At 46.0% G+C, this 25,759-nt stretch overlaps 2 protein-coding genes across 2 annotated transcripts in view; one reads left to right on the top strand and one right to left on the bottom strand.

Moving 5' to 3' along the window:
- The window catches only part of LOC129634486 (protein FAM169B-like), an 86,007-nt gene extending 78,396 nt beyond the window's left edge, over positions 1-7,611 (bottom strand). Inside the window, exon 1 of the mRNA XM_055556741.1 lies at positions 7,110-7,611. Within this exon, the coding sequence (XP_055412716.1) occupies positions 7,110-7,611 (502 nt within the window). The remainder of the gene's footprint in view (positions 1-7,109) is intronic.
- An 8,555-nt stretch (positions 7,612-16,166) lies between these two features.
- The window catches only part of PGPEP1L (pyroglutamyl-peptidase I like), an 81,086-nt gene continuing 71,493 nt past the window's right edge, over positions 16,167-25,759 (top strand). Inside the window, exons 1-2 of the mRNA XM_055556582.1 lie at positions 16,167-16,420; positions 22,461-22,513. Coding sequence (XP_055412557.1) covers positions 16,387-16,420; positions 22,461-22,513 — 87 coding nt within the window. The 5' untranslated portion in view covers positions 16,167-16,386. The remainder of the gene's footprint in view (positions 16,421-22,460; positions 22,514-25,759) is intronic.

The raw sequence follows: 25,759 nt of genomic DNA, 5'->3' as shown, positions 1-25,759 counted from the left end.
GCAGAATGCAGCACAGAAAGGCAGAACAAGTGGAAAATATGAAAGGCAGGTTAAAGGAGATGGAGAATAGAATGATGAGGTCCATCCAGCAACCATGTAACTGAAGTTTCAGAAGGAGAAAAAATAATAAGGAAAAATCAAGATTTGATGAAATTTGATTGAAATTTCTCCAGAGTTAATCAGACACCAATCCTCTGACTCTGGAATCCCAACCAACCCTAAAGCAGGGAAAATAAAGAAAGCTCCCCTCCTAAACATACTGTAGTCAAGTTGCAAAACAGCAACACAAAAAGATGAAAGTAGCCAGAGGGAAAGACAGATCCTCCCAAGAAAAGGCCAACTCCATTGACAGCGGTCTTCTCGGTGGCAACTATGGAAGCCGGGAGACAATGGAAGAACATTTTTAAAGTGAGAGAGCAGATAACTTTCATCCCACATCCAGCAGAAGCAACTTTCAACAATGCGGGCGACATAAAAAACATTTAGAAAAACAAAATCTGAGTTTACTACCAGCATATCTTCCCTAAAGTTATTTCTCAAAGGCTGCTTATCAAGGGAAAGGAAATGGACCTCAAGAGGAAATTAGTCAAGAAGGAATGGGAGCAAAGAAAACGAGAAACATGTGGATAAAACCCAAGCCAATGCTGATCATACAAAACAAAAACATCTAATTTAAGGAGATTAAAAGAAAAATCATAATAGAACTAAGGTGCTACACAAAAAAAGAAAAGAAACTGGAAAGGAAGTAATTGGAGTGAAGTTATTCAAAGGCCCTTATATGATTTCAGAGAAAGTTTAAACATGATTAATTTCAGGATTAGTTAGAAATAACATGCATATTAAAATGTCTAAGTTAGCCCCTAAAAGAACAGAAATATAGATATTAAATTTCAAAATAGGAGAGAGGGAAAAAAATGGAATTAGGGCCAGGGTGGGGGAAATTTCAATTTCAAAAAAGGAAAGAAATGAAAACAAGATGATCTGTCAATATTCACATTTAACTCTTATGATTAAAAACATATTCATCAACAAGTAACCAGACTATGCTTTTGCACAAGGACAGATTTTTATTAATGCTTTTAGCAAGCATTTTTTTATATTTTTACTCAGTTATCATGTATTCTGGAAAAACACAGAACAATTATTTTCCTTCTGCGGAGCTTACAATAATGGTTTTCCAAGACATTCTAATAGCCCAAATGTGGGCTACACACATGCATTACAGAAATCACTCGCTAGAAAACATAAAGGTAAAAAAGAATGAACATGTGTAATTCCCTGTTTGGGCCTATATGCCTCTACCCACATACAACACTTGGCAAAACTGATCCCCTAAGCAGCATCTCACAGAGCATGGTGGGTGGGGACACAGCACGGTGAGCAGAAGTCACTGCAAGGCTGGCATCATCACAGCTTCGACTTCTCAAGCACTTACACTGAAATACTCAGGGACTCTCATTAGGGGTTATTTCAGCACAGTGCAATGGAGAAACGAATACAGCTTTCTCTCTCTGGGGAATTTGCGAGTAGTGGTTAGAGACTCGGTTTCCAAGAAAAACACATTTGTCTTAATTTCTGCAAGACAAGGAAACCAAGCGGTCTAGGAGGGTTTGGGCCTTGGGAGCCCCCAACACACCCATGGACAGGAGCTCCCCCTCTGCCCTCCCTGGGAGCCCCCAGCCCTCAGCCTCAAGCCATTCCCAGTGGCCCCTTTGCTGCCCAGCTTCAGAGGAGCAAAGAAACATCAAAATAAGTCTATGCCTTGACAGACAATAGGTGTTGGTTTAAGCAGAAAACAAAGCTACCATGTGGGCACAAGGAGTGCATGAGGTCTGCTGGGAGAGCAGTCCCAGTGACTCAGAGAAGCGGGGAGAAAGACAAGCCTGGATTTCCAAGGAACAGTGGCCTTTGGATACACACTCTGTGTGTGCCACCCCCACATAAGTTTGCTGATCGCTGGCCTTGAAAAGAAAGCCCACAGCAGAGGATGGGTACACCATAAGGCATGGAATTTGTCAACCACAGCTGTTAAACACAAACAAGCATTATTCAAAGGCCCTAGACCTTCAGTTGCTACTGACAGTCACTTAAACCCCCAACAATAACCCTGACTTTAAAAGTCACATGACGTCAGGAGCCTCTGACCAACAAGCGTGCTTGAATTTTGCCCTAAAATTGTGTTCTGTGCCACACAACACAGCAGAAAGCACAGCCAGTTGCTATAATCCTGTTTGGAATTTCCCAGGGCTGAGCTACAAATAACAATGTCATCAGAAGAGGTAGGAGCCAGCTGCTGGCAGGGACCCGCTAAGGCTAGTCAGGCAGTCACCAGATTAGGGTTTCAAAGGTCAGAAAGACAACACCTCAGCACCTGCCCGCCCCCTTCCCACCTCCCAGCCCCAGTCCTGGGGCTGCCCGGTCATTCACTGGATTCTTCCAGGCCACGGCAGGAGCCGGAGGTTAGGACACCAGCCATCTCTGGCCTGGCCTCGTATAGCAGAGATCCCCATTTAATGCACGTAAAATACCCCTTGATGTCTAGAGCTGGAGGTGAACAAGGCCCATCTATAGGATGGACACCGTTACAGGGCAAAGGAGCACAGCCAACAGACAGGGACACACAAAACGTCCAGGCATTAGGGTGACTCACTGCGAGCCAGGCCTTCCCAGGGAAAGCGAGACCCCCGGAAAGACATCCCCCAGGGCGCTCAACCCCAGGGGTGGTGGGGCAGCATGCACCATCAGACATCCTAATACACAAATCTGCAAAATCCCCCTGGCAACCCTCCCTACAGCCAGGGAACCAACAAAGGCCTTCACCAGCATCTGAAAGGAGATGATTCCTCCATCTGAGGCTTGTGGGGCTCTGATCGTGTGCCAGCAGCCAGCAGGGCAGGAGGACAGAAAGATCAGCAAGGTCCTACCCTCCACAGAATGACAGTCCGGTTACAGGGATGGGAGGTGGGCGATGCACAGCACGGCAGAGCAGACTTCTAGAGACCATCTCATCCTCTCCCTTCCCTCTCGATGAAGCAATGGAGACTTGCCCCGGGGCACAAAAGCAGTGACTGGGCCCAGGATTCCCAGGGCCCAGTCCAGCCCTCTGCCACATCCCCCAGGGAAGACTTGCCCCCTGGAACTGAGACCCCCGCCCCAATCTGCCAGATCCCTGTTCCTCTGAGAGGACACCTCTACACTTCTACATTTTGGGTCTGATGAATATTTGGCCAAAATATTCATCAAAATGGCTGATGAATATTTAAAATTATTTTGAAGTGTTTTGCTAACATGAGTTCATCTCCAAGGAACTGGTTCATGGAATATCACCTTCCTGAGCCTCCGCTTTGGTTTCAGGGTGGGGGGAGGGGGACAGACATTACCCCCATGAGAGGTCCCTTTCTCTGGGAGTCAAACCACCACCAATTTAAACCCCAACACTGCCACTTATTAGCCAGGTGACTAGGCAAACAACTTCTCTCTGTGCCTCAGCTTCCTCACCAGTCAAATGGGATAAAATTAATATCTACCTTTACTATTTACTATAAGGATCAATTGGGCTTCCCTGGTAGCTCAGTTGGTAAAAATCTGCCTGCAATGCAGCAGACCCTGGTTCGATTCCTGGTTCAGGAAGTTCCCCTGGAGAAGGGATAGGCTACCCACTCCAGTATTCTTGGGCTTCCCTGGTGACACAGACAGTAAAGAATCCGCTTGCAATGCGAGAGACCTGGTTTCAATGCCTGGGTTGGGAAGATCCCCTGGGGAAGATCCCCTGGAGAGGATCCCCTTGAAAAGATCTCTTGGAGAAGGGAATGGCAACCCACTCCAGTATTCTGGCCTGGAGAATCCCATGGACAGAGGAGCCTGACGGGCTACAGTCTACAGGGTCACAAACAGTTGGACATGACTAAGCCCAGCAGAGCACATGAGGATCAATTAAGGTAACACTTGGAAAGGGCTTACAGCAATACTTGGCAGGCAGAAAAGTGCTTCCTAAGGCTTAGTTTACCAAAAATGCCTTCAGGTCTCCTCCACCGAAAACGCTAGGGAACAGTCACCTTCCTGCACTCATAACCACCTCCTCAGCCAGCTCCCTCTTCTTTTCCTGAAAATGTTTCAAAAACAGCAGCTGTGCCTGGCAGCCCTCAGGGTCCCTGACCTTGGACCCCCTTCCCTGTGGCATCTCCCCAGCCCCTCTTCTGAGTCCTGCAGTCAGCTCCTGCCTGCCTCCCTCAGCCCCAGACCCTCCCCACGGTCCCCTCTCAGGTTTCCAGAGCTTCTCCCTCCCTGAGCCTAACCCTCCCTGGGGAGACGCCCTCCCCAGACCTCCATCTGCTCTGTTCCTTCCTCTCAGCAACAGGGGTCCCCGACAGAGCACAGGGCCAGCACCGACCTTTCTAGATTCCTTGCCTGCTCCAGAGTCAGTGTCGGACTAACTCTTCCGTGTCTCCAACAGGAAAACGCTGAATCGTTCTGAAGTCCCGTGTTTGGACTGACCCTCCCAGAGTCAGTCCCTTTAGCGGCATCACCACGGTCCCTATTCCCCCAACGCAAGCTTCCTCCTTGCTTACTGGCTTTCCTGTCTCCAAAGGTCTGCTTTTGTCACCATGACAAACTGTCCAGCACCTAATTTTTCTAAACTGCAACTCAAAACTGACTTCCTAAATGGAGATCATACAACAGATGATTCTCACAAACACTTCAATTATTTGTGTAAACTTGGACGTGCTAAGGAGCTTCAGTCATGTCTGACTCTTCATGACCAACCCTATGGACTGTAGCCCACCAGGCTCCTCTGCCTATGGGATTCTCCAGGCAAGAATACTGGAGTGGGTTGCCATTCCCTTCTCCAAGAGATCTTCCCAACCCAGGGATCGAACCCACGTCTCCTGGGTCTCCTGCATGGGCAAGCAGGTTCTTTACCACTAGCACCACCTGGGAAGCCCTGCAAATGGGGGGGGTGGGGGGCAAAAACAAAGCACCTTGTCTGAGTCTACTGAAACTTTTCCCAGAGACCCAGCAGTCCACTCTGATGAATGCAAGGTCTCATTTAATCCTCATGAGGCAGTTGAAGATCTTGTTTTGCAGATGAGGGAAGTTCAAGGTAAAAGAGGAGAGGAGTAACAGGACTGGGTTGTGTCTGACTGTCTGCTTTCTTATACTCCAAGCTAAAATGACAGCAACAGATGGTCTGTTGGAACCCAAGAAGGCCTTCAGTATCAGGGAAATGAAAAACACACAAACGTTCAGAGAGAGAGAGACTGCATGTGTGGTCCTCGGATATGTCTTGAATTATTGAGGGTAACCCCCACCCCAGACACACCTTTACTGAGGAACCTCATCTAGATACAGAAGCAACTCTCATGGGAACGTCACATGCCCTTTCCCTAGCTTTTCATGCTAGAACTAAGTGGGGACCGGCACACAGCCTTATCTGAAAGCAACAATTCTCAGTCTCATGCCTCCTTGCTAAAAGAAAAAGGATCAGTCCCACGTAGGCATGGTTGGCTGAAGCCCTTTTTGGAAACGGGCTATCAGAGCTTGGGCATGGATTCAGCTATGTAGAACTCCCATCCATTAGAATCTAGCACATGTGGGAATGAAAAATGTGCAACTGCTGTGTGTCATCTGGGCCATCAGCAACCATGAAAGCCACAGCAAACGCTGACATAAATACAGGAAAATCCTGAAGCCGTTTAGGCCAACTGCACTTTTCCAGAAGATGAAATGACCGTTACTTTTCCCATTAAAACGGAGTAAAGCTGGGTAGAATAAGCAGGTCTAAGGCACTAGCTGGGAGGAACTCTCTGACTCACGGCACCACTCTGAGAGGGAGGGGAGGGGAGAAAGTCAAACTGAGCTTTGTGTGCAGACCTGCTAAGCGTTTAAAATACATGAGGTATTTCTGTACAGTAAGTCCCCAACTGGGCAAAGTCTCCTCCATTTTGCAGGTGAAAAAGGTGATATCAAAGGAACAAGACACGTTCTCTTCTTGCCCCAGTTCTCAAATAGACAGGCAACAGCACTCACTATCAACCAACCTTCCAGGAAGCACTACAGGAAAAAAATCACTTCTCCTCCTTCTAAACCTAGAGACAAAACCCTTCTCAATCTCTAGACCAAGACAAACTTTTCACAGGGAATGTCACTGATTCATACAAGTGGCGGTGGCCACCGTTCGTCCTTAACTCCCTCACTTGAAATGGGGAGAAAAACAACTCAGTCACAGCTTTGGAATGCAAGTTATAAAAACAAGTAATTCACCGCTGCTGGCTTCTAATAAAAGGCAAGGAGGCTCTATAAGACTGAGTTTTCTCGTACAGAGATGTGTAGTGGGAGAAAGTGACCAGTCTGCGTTCTGACTGCACGTGGGCGCAGGGCTGGTGAGAGGGCGGGACTGGACTCGAGGAGGCCTTGAGCACTGGCCACAGGGCCCTTCCTGCCGCGGGCCCCCGAGGAGACGGGGAAGCGTGCAGAAGAGCATCCACCGCCCCTGTCTATGCCTGCGGCCATCCACACTCTCCTGTCTTTGAGGGTCGCAGGAAACGCTTTGGGGTATTTGTCCTGCTGCTGCTGCTGCTGCTAAGTCGCTTCAGTCACGTCCGACTCTGTGCGACCCCATAGACGGCAGCCCGCCAGGCTCCCCCGTCCCTGGGATTCTCCAGGCAAGGACACTGGAGTGGGTTGCCATTTCCGTCTCCAATGCATGGAAGTGAAAAGTGAAAGTGAAGTCTCTCAGTCGTGTCCGACTCTTCGCGACCCCATGGACTGCAGCCTACCAGGCTCCTCTGTCCACGGGATTTTCCAGGCAAGAGTACTGGAGTGGGTTGCCATTGCCTTTTCCTGGGTATTTGTCCTAAGTGCTCTCAAATTTAGAAGTCACACGGTTTCGCCGGGTTCTCCGGAGAGAGGGCGGGCTCCCGGGCGCGCCCGCCACCCCAGGCCCCCCGGCTGGCCGGCTGGGCCGGGGCCGAAACTGACAGTCCCCGAGCAGGGGCCACAGGGGCGCCAGCCGCCACCCTAGACGCTTTATGGAGGCCCTCCCCGCCCCCGCCCCAACCGTGATCTTCTTAGGCCTCCGAGGTTAAGGGAAGGCAGAGAGCTCGTCAGACTCGCGGGTCCCCAGCAGCCGGGGATCCTAGAAACGGTTGGGAGGACGGTGACCGAGACTCCTTGGTGGGTGCGCCTCCGGTCGGTGGGCGCTAGAGCCCCGCGCGCCGAGCCCCCGACCTCCCGGACCTCCCGCTGTCTCGCTCCGCGGCGGCCACAGGTGCGCGGCTCGCGGCGCCCTGGCGCCGACTCCGGGGAGTTTCCCTGGCCGCGCGAGGCGCTCGGTGTACGGTCTCGCTCTGCAGCGCGGGGGCCCGGAGCGCTCGGACCAGCCCAGCCATTGAAACCCGATACGCGGGGTGGGGCCCACGCGGAGGCCGGCGAAGGAGGCGGGCGGGCCGGCGGCCGGGCTGCCCCGCGCCCCTTACCTGCGGCTCCGCGGGCGGCCTCCGCGTCCATGCTCCCGCGCGCGCCCTGCGCCCCGCCCCGGCCGGGTCCCCGGGGGTGCCCCGCACCGGGACCCGCGGCGGCCCCGCCCGCGCCCTGAATTGCCCGGGTCCCCATGGCCCCCGCCCCCTGCCCCGGGGCTATCGACCTACAACCTGTCTCTAGGGGCCCCGGCTCCCTACACAGTTTGCACAGCGAGTTTGCACCACTCATAAGCACCTCCGAGGAGTAGTGAATAGTTAGTATCCCTCTGGGGCTTCCCTGGTGGCTCAGATGGTGAAGAATCCTGCATTCCGGGAGACCTGGGTTCGATCCCCAGGTTACCCACTCCAGTATCCTTATCTGGAGAATTCCAAGAACAGAGGAGTCTGGCGGGCCCCAGTCCACGGTGTCGCAAAGACTGGGACAGGATTGAGCGACTTTCACCATCACACACTAACTATTCCTGTTGGAAGAGAAGCTGTTCGCAGCCTCACCTTCTCACCAGGGCCCCTGGGTCCGGCACCCCACTCTCTGGGCCCCTTCCCACTTTCTTCTACTATTTCTATTTCTGTGGGCAAGAATCCCTGGTTTTATACCTTCTTGAAAATGTATACAGTTGAAAGGACGCTCAAAGACAACGAATGACACTCAAAGCCAGGGCATCAGGTAATTTTTTCTGCCCATTTTTCTATTTCTTTCCTAACAACTGTAAAGTACTTTTTCTGATAACGAATAATTTTATTTATTAAATATTCAAGCTTGTACTCACTTAAGAGAGCAAAATTCAATGAGAAGCAATTGCTTCTGTACTGTTTCTTTTTGGCCTGTTGCAGAGTGTTTTTTGTCAGGGTGATTTTAAAACACCAATGGCCTTGGAACCCAAAGGCCTGTGGCCAGTCAGCTGGCACCCCCTCCTCTTTGGCTGGCAGCTCTGGAGTTTGCCCTTGGCCTGGCTCCCTCCAGCTCCATCCTCAGCTTTTCTGGCCCTCTGCCCCCAGGATGGGTCTAGAGTTCATTTCCCTGCTTTCTCCCTGCACCCCAGCAAACACTGGCTCAGGGGAGCCTCTTAGCTACTCCCCACGGTATAACCCTACCTTTGTAGCAATGCACCTGAGAAGACCAAGGGATCCCCAAGCAGAAGATGAAAAATGGCCCCAGTTTCACTTCCGTTGCATATCACTGCAGTATCTGATGTGTCCAGAGCTGGAGGCTCCCCTTAGAGCCACCCTGACTCATCTCTTGCAACTGTGAGATTTCACTTTCCACAATGATGAAAACACAGAGCTTCTTGAGTGGTAGCATTTCAGACACTTATCTCCTCCTAACACTCCTTGTTTTCATTCAATGCACATTTGTTAGGTTCCTACTATGGGCCTTATGAGGCTTCCTGGTGGCACCAGTGATAAAGAACCCACTTGCCATCACGGGAGATGCAAGAGACACGGGGCTGATCCCTGGGTTGGGAAGATACCCTGGAGAAGGGATAGGCTACCCACTCCAGTATTCTTGGGCTTCCCTGGTGGCTCAGATGGTAAAGAATCTGCCTGCAATGTGGAAGACCTGGGTTTGATCTCTGGGTTGGGAAGATCGCCTGGAAGAGGGCATGGCAACCCACTCCAGTATTCTTGTCTGGAGAATCCCCATGGACAGAGGAGTCTGGCGGTTACAGTCCACAGAGTCACAAAGAGTCAGACACAACTGAAGCAACTTAGGGCCTATACTATTCTAGATTCTAGGGATTCAGCCGTGAACAAGATGGACAAAACCTTGCCCTCACGGAGGCTACTTTATGGGCAAGAGTGGGCAGGAGATAAAGAGAACAGAATAGTACATTAAATAAGAGCTAAGGGGAAAAAAATAGAGAAAGGGGATGGGAGGAGGGAAAAACCATGAGGAAAATGAGCAATGTGGGAAGGGAAAATGGCCAAGGCTACAGCAAGTACAAAGTCCCTGAGGTGGGAAGAAATCTCTTTTGCAGCCCCTGTGCCTGGAGGAGCCCCTGATAAATCAAGGATGCTACTTCAGCTGTTGGCCCATAGGGCTAAAGATTTATTAACCCCTGCTGCAAAACATACAGTGTTTGTTTGTTTGAACAAAACATGTTCAAACATGTTTTGATACCTTGATACCTTTTTTTAAGTTTTTGTGTTGTTTTTAAAATTACTTACATGGTTACTTACTGAATTCCTGTTACTTTTTTAAAAAGAAAGGGCTGTAAACTGAAAAGTTCCCTGCTTCTCAGCTGCTTATTCAACTTCTGTCCCAAAGTTAGAGCTTAGTCAAATACTTTTTCTCCTTTATAGTTTCTGAGTGTTCTGTCTTGCTTGGGTAGGCTGAGACCACCCCCAAATTAGAAATAAACCCTTCTACATTTGCTTTCAGTGTTTGTACTATTTGGGGTCTTTAGATTTGAATTTTAAATCCAACTAGAATTTATTTATGTATGTAGCATAAGGAATACATCTCACTATAGCCAGTTGTTCCAACACCATCAAATGGTCCGTTCTTTCCTCCACTAATTTTAATTACTTCCTTAACCATTTATTAAATCCCTATATACATTATGACTCTTGCTTTATTACTCTTTTTACTATTTCCACAATAGCACACTGTTTGAATTACCACAGCTTTATCATGTATTTAAATATGTGAGAGGACAAACTTTCCCTCATCAAATATTAGAACCAACTAATTAAGGATTGAGGTTTGATGGAGATTGTGCCTAGTTTTGAACACTGACTTGCAGAATATTAACAGCTTCAAATTTTTGAGTCTTTTCACCAAAGAACATAGCACACCTTGGCTTAGTCAGGACTTTTACTTTACTCTTACCTTTTTTTTTTTTTTGGTACCAAATTTCTACAGTTCTTATAAATGGATCTCATATATTTCTTGATAGGTTTATTCCTATATATTTCTGATATTTGTTGGCTATTTTTAATGGCTCTTTCTTTTCTTCAATTACATTTACTAATCGGTATTGCTCGTATATAAGAAAATTGTTAGCTTGGCTAAATGCCAGTCTCATATCCAGCCAGTTTTATGAGATCCAGTAGTTTTTAAAATCAATTATCACAGAATTCCTAGGTAGACAATCAGATAGTCTGTAAATAAGTTGTTGATTTCTAAACCATCCTCAAACCTACTTAGCCACATGGCACTCACTTTTGACACCAAAATTGCCCTTGACTCTAATGAAGAAAAATGAAAAATATTGTTTATATATGTAAACTGGAAAATAGGGGCCTGCAGATGCTTTCAGTATGGTCTTCACTTCATTCCAGGAGGTTGTTAAGCACGCTGCTTCGTCCTTCAAATGGCCTCAGTCATCTACACAGGAATTTCCTCAGTGTTAAGCACACAACTGTTCTAGCCATTCCCAAAGTATTTGTGAAATTTGAAAGAAAAATCCAGTATTTAAACAATAGGGCTAGCAAGGTATTGGATTTTAAAAAGAAACCAACTCCTGTAGCCGCAGTTGTTACTTTTCAGTCAAGAGAATGTAGTCCTTAAAAATAAAAGAAAAAAAAAAAATCAAGACTTAGCGAAAATCAAAGGAAAAATACAAGACTGAGGAAAATTATCCACAGACCTTTCTCCTATAAAATGTAAAAAAACTGTTTGAGGATGGTTTAGAAATCAACAACTTATTTATAGACTATCTGATTGTCTACCTAGGAATTCTGTGATAATTGATTTTAGAAACTATTGGATCTCATAAAACTGGCTGGATTTGAGACTGGCATTTACCCAAGCTAACAATTTTCTCATATATGAGCAATAACCAATTAGTAAATGTAATTGAAGAAAAGAAAGAGATTTACAGTAAAATAGATTTACAGTCACAGCAGACTGTCAGAAATTTTAAAGCACTAGTTTTTAAGCTATTAATTCAAATTTCATAGGTGAAGTTACAAAAACTATTATCTTTCAAACCAGTTTCCCATGGAACGCTAAGATAATCCCAGCATTGTTATATGGTCTCTAACGTACCAGTTTCCTAATTGTTTCAGAACAGTTTTCAATGGTTGTTTCAGAATGTTATAAAAGTCTCAGATTTTTTATATTTAAATAAGTAAATGTCATAAGCATTTGAGAGTGAGGCTGTAGTAGGAAGGTTAAAAACATAAGTACATGGCATCTGAACTCTCCCCCAAAATGAAGCACAGCTTCAGGATTCTTTCTTATCTGGGTGGTGGAGCCTAATCTTGCCCGGCACAACCAGCAGTTACACACATGAGTGAGAAAAAATATCAGTTGATAACTGCTTCAGAGAGCTAATTCCACAGCAGTTAAAAATCATAAATGGTACCATTTTTGAAAACAAAACTGTCTACCATATTCATTCAGAATGCTCCTCTAATTTAACACCTGGTGAACCTAACAAAAAAAGAGAAAGCAATGGGTTTTTGATGGAACATTCTGAATTACTTAATCCTTGTTTTGATTTTAATTAAAACCTGCTCACTTAACTGAAAATGTGTTCATGTATACCACAAGGTCACTTTACCCCCAGCTATGTCATGTTCTGTAGAGGAGAAAAACTATTCTAGGGCAGCGTTTGGCAAACTGCAACATCCAGCCCCTACCCAGCCCGCTGCCTGTTTTTGTGCAGCTTGTGGGCTAGAATAATTTTTACACTTGTAAATCGCTGAAAAAAAGTGAAAGGAGAGTAACAGTTTGTGACACCCGGACATTAAAATTTCAGCGTCATAGATAATTATTGGCACGCTGCCACACCCACCATTTGCATATTATCTGCGGCTGCTGCAAATGCCATGTGGTCCACAAGCTTAAAATATTTACCATCTAGCTCTACAGAAACTGTGTCCACCCCTGCTGGATTATTAAGATGCAAAAGCAAAGTGATAGGGAAGGTTGAGTCCCCAAAGGCTACCTTAAAAGAGTGACATTTTTCAAACTGCTTTGACAAGAGGCAGTTTGGCTATCAGTTCTATGTCTTATGGTAGAATAAGTAGCTGATCTGGAAGCAGTGATGTTTGACAGAGGAGAGTTATTATTATTTATTATTAAATTATCATTATTATTTTTTTTCTTCAAACAAAAGTTTATTTTTTTAATTTTTTTATTATTATTATTTTTTTACTTTACAATATTGTATTGGTTTTGCCATACATCAACATGCATCTGCCACGGGTGTACACGTGTTCCCCATCCTGAACTCCCCTCCCACCTCCCTCCCCATACCATCCCTCTGGGTCATCCCAGTGCACCAGCCCCAAGCTTCCTGTATCCTGCATCAAACTCGGACTGGCGATTCGTTTCTCATATGATATTATACATGTTTTAATGCCACTCTCCCAAATCATCCCCCCCCTCCCCACAGAGTCCAAAAGACTGTTCTATACATCTGTGTCTCTTTTGCTGTCTCGAATACAGGGTTGTCGTTACCATCTTTCTAAATTCCATATATATGCGTTAGTATACTGTATTGGTGTTTTTCTTTCTGGCTTGCTTCACTCTGTATAATAGGCTCCAGTTTCATCCACCTCATTAGAACTGATTCAAATGTATTCTTTTTAATGGCTGAGCGAAAAATGGGCCAAAGAACTAAATAGATATTTCTCCAAAGAAGACATACAGATGGCTAACAAACACATGAAAAGATGCTCAACATCACTCATTATCTGAGAAATGCAAATCAAAACCACAATGAGGTACCATTTCACGCCAGTCAGAATGGCTGCGATCCAAAAGTCTACAAGCAATAAATGCTGGAGAGGATGTGGAGAAAAGGGAACCCTCTTACACTGTTGGTGGGAATGCAAACTAGTACAGCCACTATGGAGAACAGTGTGGAGATTCCTTAAAAAACTGGAAATAGAACTGCCTTATGACCCAGCAATACCACTTCTGGGCATACACATCGAGGAAACCAGAATTGAAAGAGACACGTGTACCCCAATGTTCATCGCAGCACTGTTTATAATAGCCAAGACATGGAAGCAACCTAGATGTCCATCAGCAGATGAATGGATAAGAAAGCTGTGGTACATATACACATTATTATTATCTTAACCACCAGTGCTTCTCGCTGATTTATTTTCTCTACCTCCTAAGAGGAATTTGACCAGTTTGATTACATCTCAACTGAAGCGACTTAGCAGCAGCAGCAGCAACATTTATGTCAAGTGTACAAAACGTGTTGCAAGAGTTGTCTGTGTCAGAGACAATAAACAAACCTTTTAAATCCTTCTTGCTTAAGCAGGAAGTCACAACTTGCCAATAAGAAAATTAAAACAAACCTCACAGCATTGTATGTTTGGTTCAAAATGAGAAATATTTCAGGTCTTGGGATAGTGTCATCTTGGCAACCCCGTGTGTCCTCCCTGGTGAGAACACCTGCAAATTGCTGCTTGCTTTCCAGTTCACTGAGAGAGGGTCACACCTCGTTCTCTTAATCCCAGAGTCAAATATGATTACAAGGATTTTCCTCTCGGGAATCTAACTTGTAAGGAAGATCACTGTGCTTTTTGTTAAACAAGACAGCTCTCTTTAGTTGCCTTGTTCATTCTCAGGCTTACTATATTTCATCGGTCTAAAGATTGTGTTTGACATTGGTGACTGTTGGGAACCATTTGTTTTACAGTTAAAAAAGTGCAGATGTCAGACCTTAAATCCATACTTCTCTGAATTGTTCTCATTTTTGAGAGTGAGAATGTGTGTGTGTTTTTCTCCCGAAGGAGGATGAATACAATCAGACATGTCACTGTGGCTAAGTCAAAATGTATGTCTCTCATTTTCTTGTTTATTGATTATAAAATTAGAGAAAATTTTAGGATATAAGAAAATAAGTGAATTATGGGAAAGTGAAAATTCCAGGACACATTTCAGTTGCAGTTAAAATAGGAATGGCTCATGTCAAATCCTGGAAAATAAAAATTGCAGCCTCATTGTCAGAAAAGTAGAGGAAAGTAGCATTGTTAAAAATGGGCAGTCTTAACAGCTGAGGAATCTATTCTGAGGCATGATGAGTTGACATTAGTAAACACAAGTTAGATACCCAGACCTCATTAGTTGTGTTGATATCAGAATTTGACCTTAGCAGTAATGAACTTTACAAATGTGGGCATTTCCAGTGATTTAATCTCTTCATTTATAAGTGATGGACAAACCCTTCTGACAGAAGGACTAGTTGAGTGACATGAACCAGGGGATCCGTTTATCAGAGCTGGGGGTGGGAGGCGGGGAGGTAGAGAAAACATCAACAATTAGAATATGAGAAATTGGTTATTACTTTAAACCTGGATTTTTGTATTGTCTGTGTTAATCTCAGAATAAGGTGACATGCAAAGCCCTCTGTATTTCCTGCAAAACAAGGTCGCCCCAGCTTCCCAGAGCAGGCAGGGAAGGGCCACTGGGGGCAAATGCCACTTCCCACCTGTTGTCTGCTGTAAACAAGCCTGCAGCCCACACCAGGGGCCAATTAAAAGGAATGTCCCATCATGGGTTCAGTGACCCAGGAAGGCATCAGGTGGAGTCTAGTTTGTTGGAGTGATCCCAATTAAGTAGGGGTGGAGGTGTACTTTTTTTTTTTAATCATGGGGCCAATTAAGATGAAACCTCAAAGTCACACCCTCTCTTAGGGAGTATTCTGAACTTGGGGAAGCAGTGTGATGCTGGGGGACATGGTATTTTACTGGCTTCCCCTGGATGGAGCCTATGATGGCCTCACTCAGATGTGGAAAAAGATTTATGGTTTGTATGTTCTTTTTTTTTTTTGTCTGTACTACAGGCATGTAAAATCTTATTCCCCAACCAGGATTGAACCTGTACCCCCTACATTGGAAGGGCAGTCTTAACCCCTGGGCCTCCAGGGAAGTCCTAGAATTATGGGTTTTGTACCTCTTGTTGGAACACTTTAGTTTAAAAAAAAATTATTTTTAATTTTTAAAAAGTTGTCTTTTTTTTTTTTTTTTAAGTAGTTTATTCTGAAAGGTCAAGAAGTTTCATGTTTCATGACATGGCTTCTTCAATAGAGGTACTAGCCCCAGGTGTTAGCTCTTTTGGTTACTTGGACAATTGAGGAGGAGGGGGGAATGTCCCTAGAGCCAGGAGGCAAGCCCATGCATTTCGCGGGGCATGTAGCTAGTCCGGCGCCCTGTTGGGCGCTGATCGAAGTTGGAATGGGGGTTGGTGAGACCCCAGCCAGGGAAGCCAGCGCAGACTTTCCGGCTATGTGAGCCTCTGCCCCCAGGGCTGCGGGAGGGCTGGCGACCAGTGCCCGGCGCTCTCTACCCAGTAAACAGTGCTGTGACCGTCCCCTTTTCGCAGAAAGGAGAAAAGGGTGGGGAGAGATTAACTGGCCTGAGGACCCACAGCTTATAGATGGCAGGTGCTTTCAGCCATCCTTTTAACCATAAGCTTCATCTGTGGTTTTGGCTTGTTTCTTTTTCCTTTTTATTTTTTTTCCTCGCAGATTCTGCAGAATCTGTTTCAAGAGTTACCATATTTTATCAAGCCACGGTCTAAACAAACACCTTTTAAGTGTCCCCGCCATCATGACTTGCTGGGGCTAACGGGTGGCAGCAACTTTTAGCTCCCGCCCAATCCCAGTCCCAGGCAAACTGGGACAGCTGGTCACCAGATTCGCGTCTGAACATAGCAACCAACAAAGTGACCCAGAACCAGGTGGCTGGAAAGACTGTGGTGCCGCTCTGACCCTCTGCCTTTCTGTTGCTGCAGGCCCCGTGCCCAGAGCCGGCTATGTCTGCTTTCAAGAGGCATTGTTCACACCCTCCTCCCACCCCCAGCGTCTTCAGCCTTTCAGGACCCCCCCCAAATGCTGCAGGGTGGTCGGTCCCCATCCATCCAGGCCAGAGGCCAACACCAGCGGGGGCCGGCCTCTGACCCGCGCAGGCGTACAAGCGCGCTCCTCACTCCGGTTCCATGGATTCCCGGTCCAGCTGCGTGGTGGTGACCGGTAAGGCGACTTTCCTGCTTTCCACTTGCTGCTGCCTTTAGCCTGACCGTGGAATGCGCACTTGCCTGATCCTGGTCGTAAATAGTTCCCTCGTGGGGGGCTCGGGGGAAGAGTGGCAACTGGCGGTGCCAGTAATTCCGGATGGAGCTAACTTCCTGCTATGCCCTGTTAAAAACAACAACCAGGGGACCGAGAGGCGTTTCTGCTTCTGTCGTGTCATTCACTTCAAATAACCCTTGAGTGGCATACACAGTGGTGCCCACATGTGGCTTAGACCTTTGTCCTTCAGCCCACGGGGGTGGGGAAGCGGAGGCTGGGGCCCCTGTAGCATCTCCTAGGGTGCAGCTGTTAATAGGCAAAAGGAAGGGGAGCAGGGAACCCAGAAAGAAGGGGGCAGTGACCACCCCAAGAGGGGCACATAGCTCCCCCGCAAACTGGAGACTTTCCAGCCACTCAGGGAACTCTCGGCACCTCTGAGAGCCACCAGTTAGACTTTGAACCCCAGAAGGAATGGTAGCCACCCACTCCTACCTTTTACCAGCACATTCGAAATCCACCCCAGACACCCCCAGTCATTGTCACAGCTGGTCCCTGGAGGGCTTGTTTTCTTCACACAGCTCTTTATTTTTAGTCAGTCACACTTGGCATATTTGAAGTTTTCTGAATTGTGTGGATGGAGGAAACAAGAGACAAGGGTTCCTGTGTGTGTGGGAAATTGAATGTTACCTATCTTAATATTTTCAGACTATAATCAAACCCCTGTTAACCTTCTGAGAAAAAGAAAGTTCTTTCGAAAACCTTTTATCTCCCTTGTTCTCATTTGTGTTATTTTGGGTATTCGAGATTGGTTCAAATTACCCTTGAACTCCTAAGGACATTATAACCTGATAAATGTTATACTTGTCACAAGTGAAATCTGAATGCTGAAGCACCAGGGAAGGTCTTAGACTCACATCAACGACCCCTGCCTCTGTCCTGTCAGCCTGAGATTTGCTGGCAAACTCTAGGTTGTTTGATGGTACCTGATCATCAGCGGTGATTTGGGAATGCCCACTGGCTTCCAGAGCGTGGCCTTCCTTTATTAAAAAAGCTCTGAGCTGCCAGGGGCGGTCTTTTCATTTAATTGGATTTGCTTCACATGTAAATCTCGCCAAGTCATTGGCACGTAGACAGATGGTGAGGGAACAAGAGCTCTGACAAACTGCCTCAAGACCAAGGCCTTCGGACTGGCACCCCACAGTGCCAGTGGGAGACAGAAAGCCTGCCTCCCTCCAAAGGGCCTCTCCTGATTCCAGGAGATTTCTCCAGCCACTTTTCACAAGTTCCACCCAAGGGCTGGCCAAGTGTAAAGCGTAAGGCTTGACCATGCAAAACAAAAGCTTCAGACCTTCATTTGCTGAGTTGTTTTGCCTAATTGAAAACAGATAAGAGATGATCTAAATACACTGATCTGAATGTGATTCTAAAGCAGCATGTGACTTGGCAGGGACTAAAAATGTCACTGCATTTTCAGTATTCCTACAGTCATCCCAGAAGGTACTTGGTTTCCCAGTGATTTTTCCTTAAACTCAATATTTTCCTGTTTTGTTTTGTTTTGTTTTGTTTTTTTGCTTGGCCACTTCAGTCTTATTTGTTCTATAGGATTCAGTCAAAGTCAGAAAACACCACTAGATTTCCTGCAAACTTTTCTCTTCCCTGAGAAAGTTTTAGCCTTTGTGAGTGAAGTTGTGAGTGCTCTATACCCAGAGGTCCCCCAACTTCAGAGGCACAGTCTTCTCCAGAACTGGCTTCTGCAGGGGTGGGGATAGGGGCAGGGTTCCAGAGGTTGGTAGTTAATCATAGCTCCTCCCCATCTTGGAATCATGATTTGAGAAGTGCATCCCAGGAATCAGATTGCTAGAACTCAAAGAAAGCCTCACCTGGTAAAGCTGAGCTAAAGAATGTTACTTCCACTTGCAGCCCACGCACCCCCCCCCCAACCCCGACCCTGCAGTGAGTCCTTCCCCAGTCATAGACCCATCTGCCAGCCGCTGACCTTCCCTACAGGGCCAGGCAGGGACCACTGAGCTCTGAACACGGGCCGAGCTGCAGGAGAGATGGAGAGGCCGCAGGGGCCTGGCCCCTCCTCCTGGCACCATCCTAGGGGCCATGTGATGGTTAATTTCCTGTGTCAACCTGACTGGGCCACGGAGTGCCCAGACCCCTGGTTAAACATTCTTTCTGGATGTGTCTATGAGGGTATTTCTGGAGGAACTTAGCGTTTAAATCAGTGGGCTCAGGAAAGCAGTGCCCTCCCCAGTGTGGGTGGGCATCCTCTAATCTATTAATGGCCTGAATAGAATAAAAAGCCCAGAAAGGTTGAATTCCCTCCATCTGAAGGCATGGACTGATACATCAATCTTCTCCTGCCCTCAAACGGGTGCTCCTGATTCTCAGGCCTTCAACATTGGACTGAAATTTGCTGCACTGGCTTTCCTGGGTCTGCAGCTTGCAGATGGCAGACAGATCTGGGGAATTCTCAGTCTTCATAATCACGTGAGCCAATACTTTATAATAAATTCCCCCATATATATATATATGTACACACACACACACACACACACATATATACACACACATACATACATACCTATACATGCCTCTCAATTTCTGGAGAGAGAAATAGGGCCTGAAGTACAGGTGAAATCTCAACATGGAAAAGAAAGGGCAGGACCCCTGACTGATAAGCTCAGTGCCCAAGTAGGGGATTGGGGCTGAGAAATGGTGGCATCAAATGATCAGAGAGAATAGGGCAGACCAAGGATCTAGCTGGAGCCATCCCATGCTACTGGGAGAGAGGGTGAAAAAGGATTTAGCATTTGCTGAGCGCCTACTAGATTCTGGAACTAATACACGCCATACTCAGCATTGTTTAATCGGTCCCAGGAGGTACATACCTGAACCACCACGAAGGTGAGCACTTAGCACTGCTTCCTGTACTCCAGGCAGTATTGCAGATGCTCCACTTGATTGACTTATTCAATCTGCAAACCACTCTATTAGATTAGTATGATTAGTGCCCATTTTACAGATGAGAAAGCCAAGGCACTGAAGCTGAGTAACTTGCTCAAGATCACCACACTGCTAAGTAGTGGGGCTGAGGTGAGACGCAACAGCAGAAGCCTGAACCCAAACACTGAGGTCTCCAACCACTCCTAGCTGTCGTCAAGCCATGGCCTGAGCTTTGATGGGGCCGCTGGATGGTGTGGATGCCATAAAAAGGAGCGGCAATCATAGTGAGAGGGGGAGGGAGTTTCTCTCCCCAGGCCAGCAGAAAACCTTTCCTAAGCTAGTCCCAGAGGGGGCTTGCTGTCCTCCTCAAAGCAAAATTCTACTTAGTTTCCTTCTATTAGCGATCATAATAAACTGCAGTTAAAGGACATAATCATACACAGCATAGATAAGTGTTCCCAGTTCAAGGAACAAGCCCTTCTGCCCATAAGCCTCATCCAGCTCTCGATCCTTCCCCGTGTAAAGGCCTCCCCAGCCACCTCCGTATGGCTTCCTCGCCCAGGCTCACTCCCTGCAACTCCTCTGCCTCTCCCCCAGGAAAGTCCTTGCTCACCCCCACTTCCTCCTGGAGGCTTCCCCAGTCACCTCTACTCCAGCTGCTCTCTCCCCCTTTGAAGTATTCTGATCCTAGTTGTTCAAAGCCATGCTAGTCAAGTGTGGCGAGGACCAGTAGCCTTAGTACCACTGGGGAGCTTGTTAGGAACTCAGAATCTCCAGCATCACCCGAGACCTGACCGATCAGATTCTATATTTTAATAAGATATACATGCACATTAGCATTTGAGAAACTCTGGACCAAATCATACCTCTTTTTAAATTTTGAAATAATTATAGATACACAAGAATTTGCAAAGAAATGTATAGAATGGTCCCCTAGAGCCAGACCCCCAATGTTAACATTTTCAGTATCAAAGCTAAGATACTGACCTTGGTATAGCTCTGTGTGCATGTGTGTGTGTGTGTGTGCACATGTGCACAGCTCTATGCAGTTTCGCCCCATACTTAGCTTCGTGTAACCACCAGCATCAAGATAAATAACAGAACCAAAATCACAAGGTTTCCTTGAATTATACTTTCAGAACCACACTCACCGTTTCCCCTATCTCTAACTCCTGGTAACCACTATTCTGTTCTGCATCTCTATAATTAATTTTATAGATGTAAATTATAATTTACAAATATTATATAGGTAGAATCATACAATATGTATCATTTTGAGATTGACTTTTTTTTTCATTCAGCATAATTCCCTTGAGGTTCATCCAAGTTGTGTATACCAATAATTCCTTCATTTTTAAAGCCATTTTAGCCGCTTTATTGAGATGTAATTCACATGCTATACAATTTGCTCATTTAAAGCATGCAGTTCAATGGCTTTTAGCGTAGTCACAGTTATGCACTTATCACCACAATCAATTTTAGAACGTTTTCATTACCCTGAAAACAAACTCGACCTCCTGATCCTCATCCCTACTCCCCCACTACACACACACACACACACACACTCAAGCTCAGTCTTTACAGGCGGCCGATGCGGACATCTCACATAAATGGAATGATACACTTTTGTAACTGACCTCGCTCATGGAGCCTAACGTTTTCAAGGCTCATCCATGCTGTCGTGTGGCCACAGCACTTCATTTATTTTTATTGACAGATGATGTGCCATTGTATGGCTAATACCAGTTTTGTTTATTCATCATCAGCCGATGGACACCTGGGTTGCTTCCAGTTTTGTATTTTCACTCCCCAGCAGTATTCTATGATCTGGATGAACAAGCTGATTTAACCATTTACTCATTGAAAGACATTGGGGTGATTTCTAGCTATGGGCTATTACAAATAAAGCTGCAGTGAACATCTGTGTACAAGTTTCTGTGTAAGAGTAAGTTTTTATTTCTCTGGGGTAAATATGGAGCAGAGAAAGTCCTTGGAAGTCTACTTTCAGTTTTAAAAGAACCTGTCAAACTGTTTCCCAGTGGCCATACCGTTTGACCTTCCCACCGACAATGTCTGTGTGACCTAGTTCCTATTCATCCTCGTCAGCTTTTGGTATTACCTGTATTTCTATCTTAGCCTCTGATAGAGATGTGACACCTCACTGTGACCTTAATTTGCATTTCTCTGATGGCTAATGACGTTGAGCAGTTTTTCATGTGCTTATTTGCCACCTGTATATCCTCTTCAGGGAAATGTTTCTTCATGTCTTTCCCCTTTTTCTAATTGGACTGTCTTTGAAAATTGAGTTCTGAGAGTTCTTCATACATTTTGCCTTTGTCAGATGCGTGATTCGCAGCTGTCTACAGCATGTCTTTTCATCCTCTCAGCAGGATCTTTTGCAGAGCAAAAGATTTTCATTTGGATGAGGTCCACTTTCTCATTTTTTACTTTTGTGGATCATGCACTTGGTATCAAGTCTAAGAACTCTTTGCCTAACACTCGGTCCCAAGATTTTCACCACTAAGCCCCCAAAAGTTTTATTATTTTACTTATTACATATGAGTCCATGATGCATGTGGAATTAATTTTTGTATACAGTGCAGGCTGAGGGATCCATTTTTTTTGATCAGTGTCCGATTTTTCCAGTCCTATCTATTGAAAGGCTATTCCATCTCCACTGAGTTGCTCTTGCACCTTTGGTCACAAACAACTGGGCGTACTCACATGGATGTGTTTCTGGGCTCTCTACACAGCATGCGTTTTAACTGGACATATGTGCACACACCTCTGGAGCCCTCCTACTTAGTGGTGGATCAGCTCCACATTCCTCTTGGGCTCCTCCACAACACCTCACATAAGAGGACTTGGGAAATGCTCCCAGATTGGTAAGGTTGCAAGCCTCCACAGGAAAGGGGTGCGTGGAGCCCCCACTGGTCCTTGATGGCCCCAGGAGCCACAAGAGGTCCCCAAGGAGGTGGGGGGAGCAATGCAGAAACAGACACCTCGGCCCAAGCCTGGCCTGAACAAACCAGCCTGTCCTTGGTTCCAGGTTTCGGGCCCTTCCGGCAGCACTTGGTGAATTCCAGCTGGGAAGCGGTGAAGGTAAACTCCCTATGAGCCCAGACCCAGGAACTCAGGGCCCAGCTGGTTCCTCCTGTGGTTCCGAGAAAACCCATCGTATAGTCCCCTTGGTGACCAGATCCACGTGGGAGGGGAGAGCACACACCCTGGGTGCCCTGGGACACCGGCTAGGCTTCCATCCTTGGCTGTGACTCACCTGCCCCCAGGGGCCCGTCCAGCTCAGCAGTAAGAAAACAGGCTAAACAGACGCCCTGGGAGGGGTGGGGAGTGGTCCAGGCAGGCTCTGCTGCCCTGAGAACTGAAGATGCCTCTGGCTGCGGGGTCTCAGGAAAGTCACAGCCCCCCGCCTCAGCGTCCTCATTCATGAAATGGGGGAATTCTAGTGCTGACCTCAGGGTGGTTCTCAGGAATGAAAGCGGGAGGTGTGCAAAGCAAAGAAGCCTCTAAGTCTATAAAGGTAACTTTATCAAGCATAGCACTTGGCGCATGGTAAGAGCTTAATACGTGGTTATTATTATAAACAACATGGCTTAATTTTTAAGAAAGTAATCAGAAGAAAGTGCATCCTCGTTCAGGGCATGAAGGGCGGTCTCATCTGTAGAGCAGACCTCTCCTCCCTCAACCATTGCTTCACTTGTAGCCGTCCCCACTCGGTGTCACTTAGAGGCTCAGAGCATAGCCGGCTATTTATTCACACCTGACCATCAATTTCATGCCTCTGTTGGATCAAGCCAAAGGTGGAGTCTTGAGTCTATTCTCAGAGTTTCCCAGTCAAGCTGAAAATGTAGCAAAACCACTTGAATCGTGCATTGTCAGCCACTGTAGCATTGATTTTCTAGCCTGTCTGCACAGATGCAGTCAAGGAAACTCTCCACTCTTGAGTTAGAACTTGGGCTTTTTTCACCCAGCAAAAAAAACTCAGAGAACCCCAGGCTCACTGCCAAGCCTCACTGCTGCACATAACATGCCAGAAAGGCTAGGTCAGGGCTTTATGAGTTTCTGGGTGTTTGCAGCCAGTTCCTCGAAAAACAAGACTTTTTCTGCTAAATCCCAAATGGGTCCTGAGCCCTTCTGTTTGCAGTCATGAAAATGGAAAAGAGCCAGGCTGCCCGGGTTCACCTCCCTGTGCCAACAGTTGCAAGGCAAGTCACTCAACTTTTCAGTGCCTCAATTTTCTTATCTGTAAAATGGGAAGGTTGTAATGACTATAGGAATTAATACATGTAAAGCCCTCAGAGCATGACAGAGTAACTACTAATGCTCACAAATATCATTATTACTAAGAAGCTACTCTACAAGTCAGTTTTCTCAGTTGTGGGCTAATGGAATCTGACTTTGGAGATCCACACAGGAAATGGAATGAGGGTAGAGATTTTTCGGTACATTTAAGATTCACCATTAAAGCTGGAGAAGCAGGGCAGAAGGGCAGAAGCAGAAGCAGGCTAGGGGTTTCCAGGAAGGGGAAGCAGAATGGTACACTAGGTGATCTGAAGGGCCCTTCACTTGCAGATGAACTGGGTAAGACGGAACTTCTGTGCCTTGCAGGGCACACAGAAGTAAAGGAAAGCTCTTATACATCATACCATCACATAGATATATCACACATACCCAGGGCTGCAGCCTGTGGGAGTGAGTGGTCAGCACCCACAACACAAAAAAGGCAGGAAGGGCATATGCCATTATCAATATTGTCATTAGCAAGGGGGTTAGAATGAAACCAAAACTTTCTGTAAGCTGGACCCTTGAAGGGGCATCCTGTGGTCTCTAGCACCCAGAGTCCCAACAAAGTATATGTAATTTCTCTTGATTTTTTAAAACCTCATATTTTCTACAAACAAGTTAAGTTAGGGGCTTCCCTAGAGGCTCAGTCGATAAAGAATCTTCCCTCAATGAAGGAGACTCGGGTTTGATCCCTGGGTCAGGAAGATGCCCTGGAGAAGGAAATGGCAACCCACTCCAGTATTCTTACCCGGGAAATCCCATGGATAGAGGAGCCTGGCAGGCTGCAGTCCACAGTCCATGGGGTCACAAGAGTCAGATACAACTTAGCAACTAAACCACCGCCGCCGCCACCGCCTAAAATAAGCTCAGCATTTATTTCCAATCAAAGATCACCAAATATGCAAAGAAACAAACTACCCTGAGTAAGAATGAGCAAAAGCAGATTTAGAACCTGAAGAATCAGGTTCTAGATCATTCTTCTAAATATTATCAGAAAATAGCATAATTGTATATGGAATGTTTCAAACAATAATGATAGAATCGCAAAAAGCTAGCAAAAAGACTATCAGAAGATTAGGCAAATTGAAAAAGGGAGTAATAACGACTGAGCGACTTCACTTTCACTTTTCACTTTCATGCATTGGAGAAGGAAATGGCAACCCACTCCAGTGTTCTTGCCTGGAGAATCCCAGGGACGGGGAAGCCTGATGGGCTGCAGTCTCTGGGGTCGCACAGAGTCAGACACAACTGAAGTGACTTAGCAGCAGCAGCAGCAGCAGAGCTTATAAAAATTTAAAATACAACTGTTGAAGAGTTTAACAGATGACTTAAAAGACAGTTTCGAATTATGCTATGTAAAAGATGCCAGTCATAAAAAAATATAATATTTGTGAAATTATTATAATAAAACAATAATAAATGGCTGATTGTGGACTTCCCTGGTGGCTCAGATGTTAAAGAATCTACCCGTAGTGCAGGAGACCTGGGTTCGATCCGTGGGTAGGGAAGACCCCCTGAAGAAGGTAATGGCTGCCTACTCCAGTATTCTTAACTGAAAAATCCCACGGACAGAGGAATCTGGCGGGCCATGGGGTCGCAAAGAGTTGGACACGACTAGTGATTAACACTGTCACTTTTACTTTTTCAAGCTTAAAAATAAAGGACTGAACCAAAATATAGGACAATGAAGGCATAGAAGTCAAGAGGAGTGATTGAGTCTTCTAAGGCCCTTGCTTAGATGGGCATCCTGATGTCAAATCAAATTCAGACTTTTGTGTGTGTATATATATATATATATATGTACAGTTTATTTACAGTGTTGTCTTAGTTTCAGGTATACAGCAATATATTCAGTTATATATATGTGTGTGTGTGTGTGTGTATATATATATATATATATATATACTCTTTTCAGATTCTTTTCTGTTATAATTATATTGAATATAGTTTCCTGTGCTGTATAGTAGGCTCTTGTTTATCTGTTTTATATATAGTAGTGTGTATCTGTTAATCCCAAACTCCTAATTTATCCTTCCTCCTTTCCTC

Source organism: Bubalus kerabau, chromosome 19 (genome assembly GCF_029407905.1).
Source record: "Bubalus kerabau isolate K-KA32 ecotype Philippines breed swamp buffalo chromosome 19, PCC_UOA_SB_1v2, whole genome shotgun sequence".
Lineage (NCBI taxonomy): Eukaryota > Metazoa > Chordata > Mammalia > Artiodactyla > Bovidae > Bubalus > Bubalus kerabau.
Note: the sequence above shows the minus strand (reverse complement) of the source record. Positions and strands in the feature narration are given on the sequence as shown.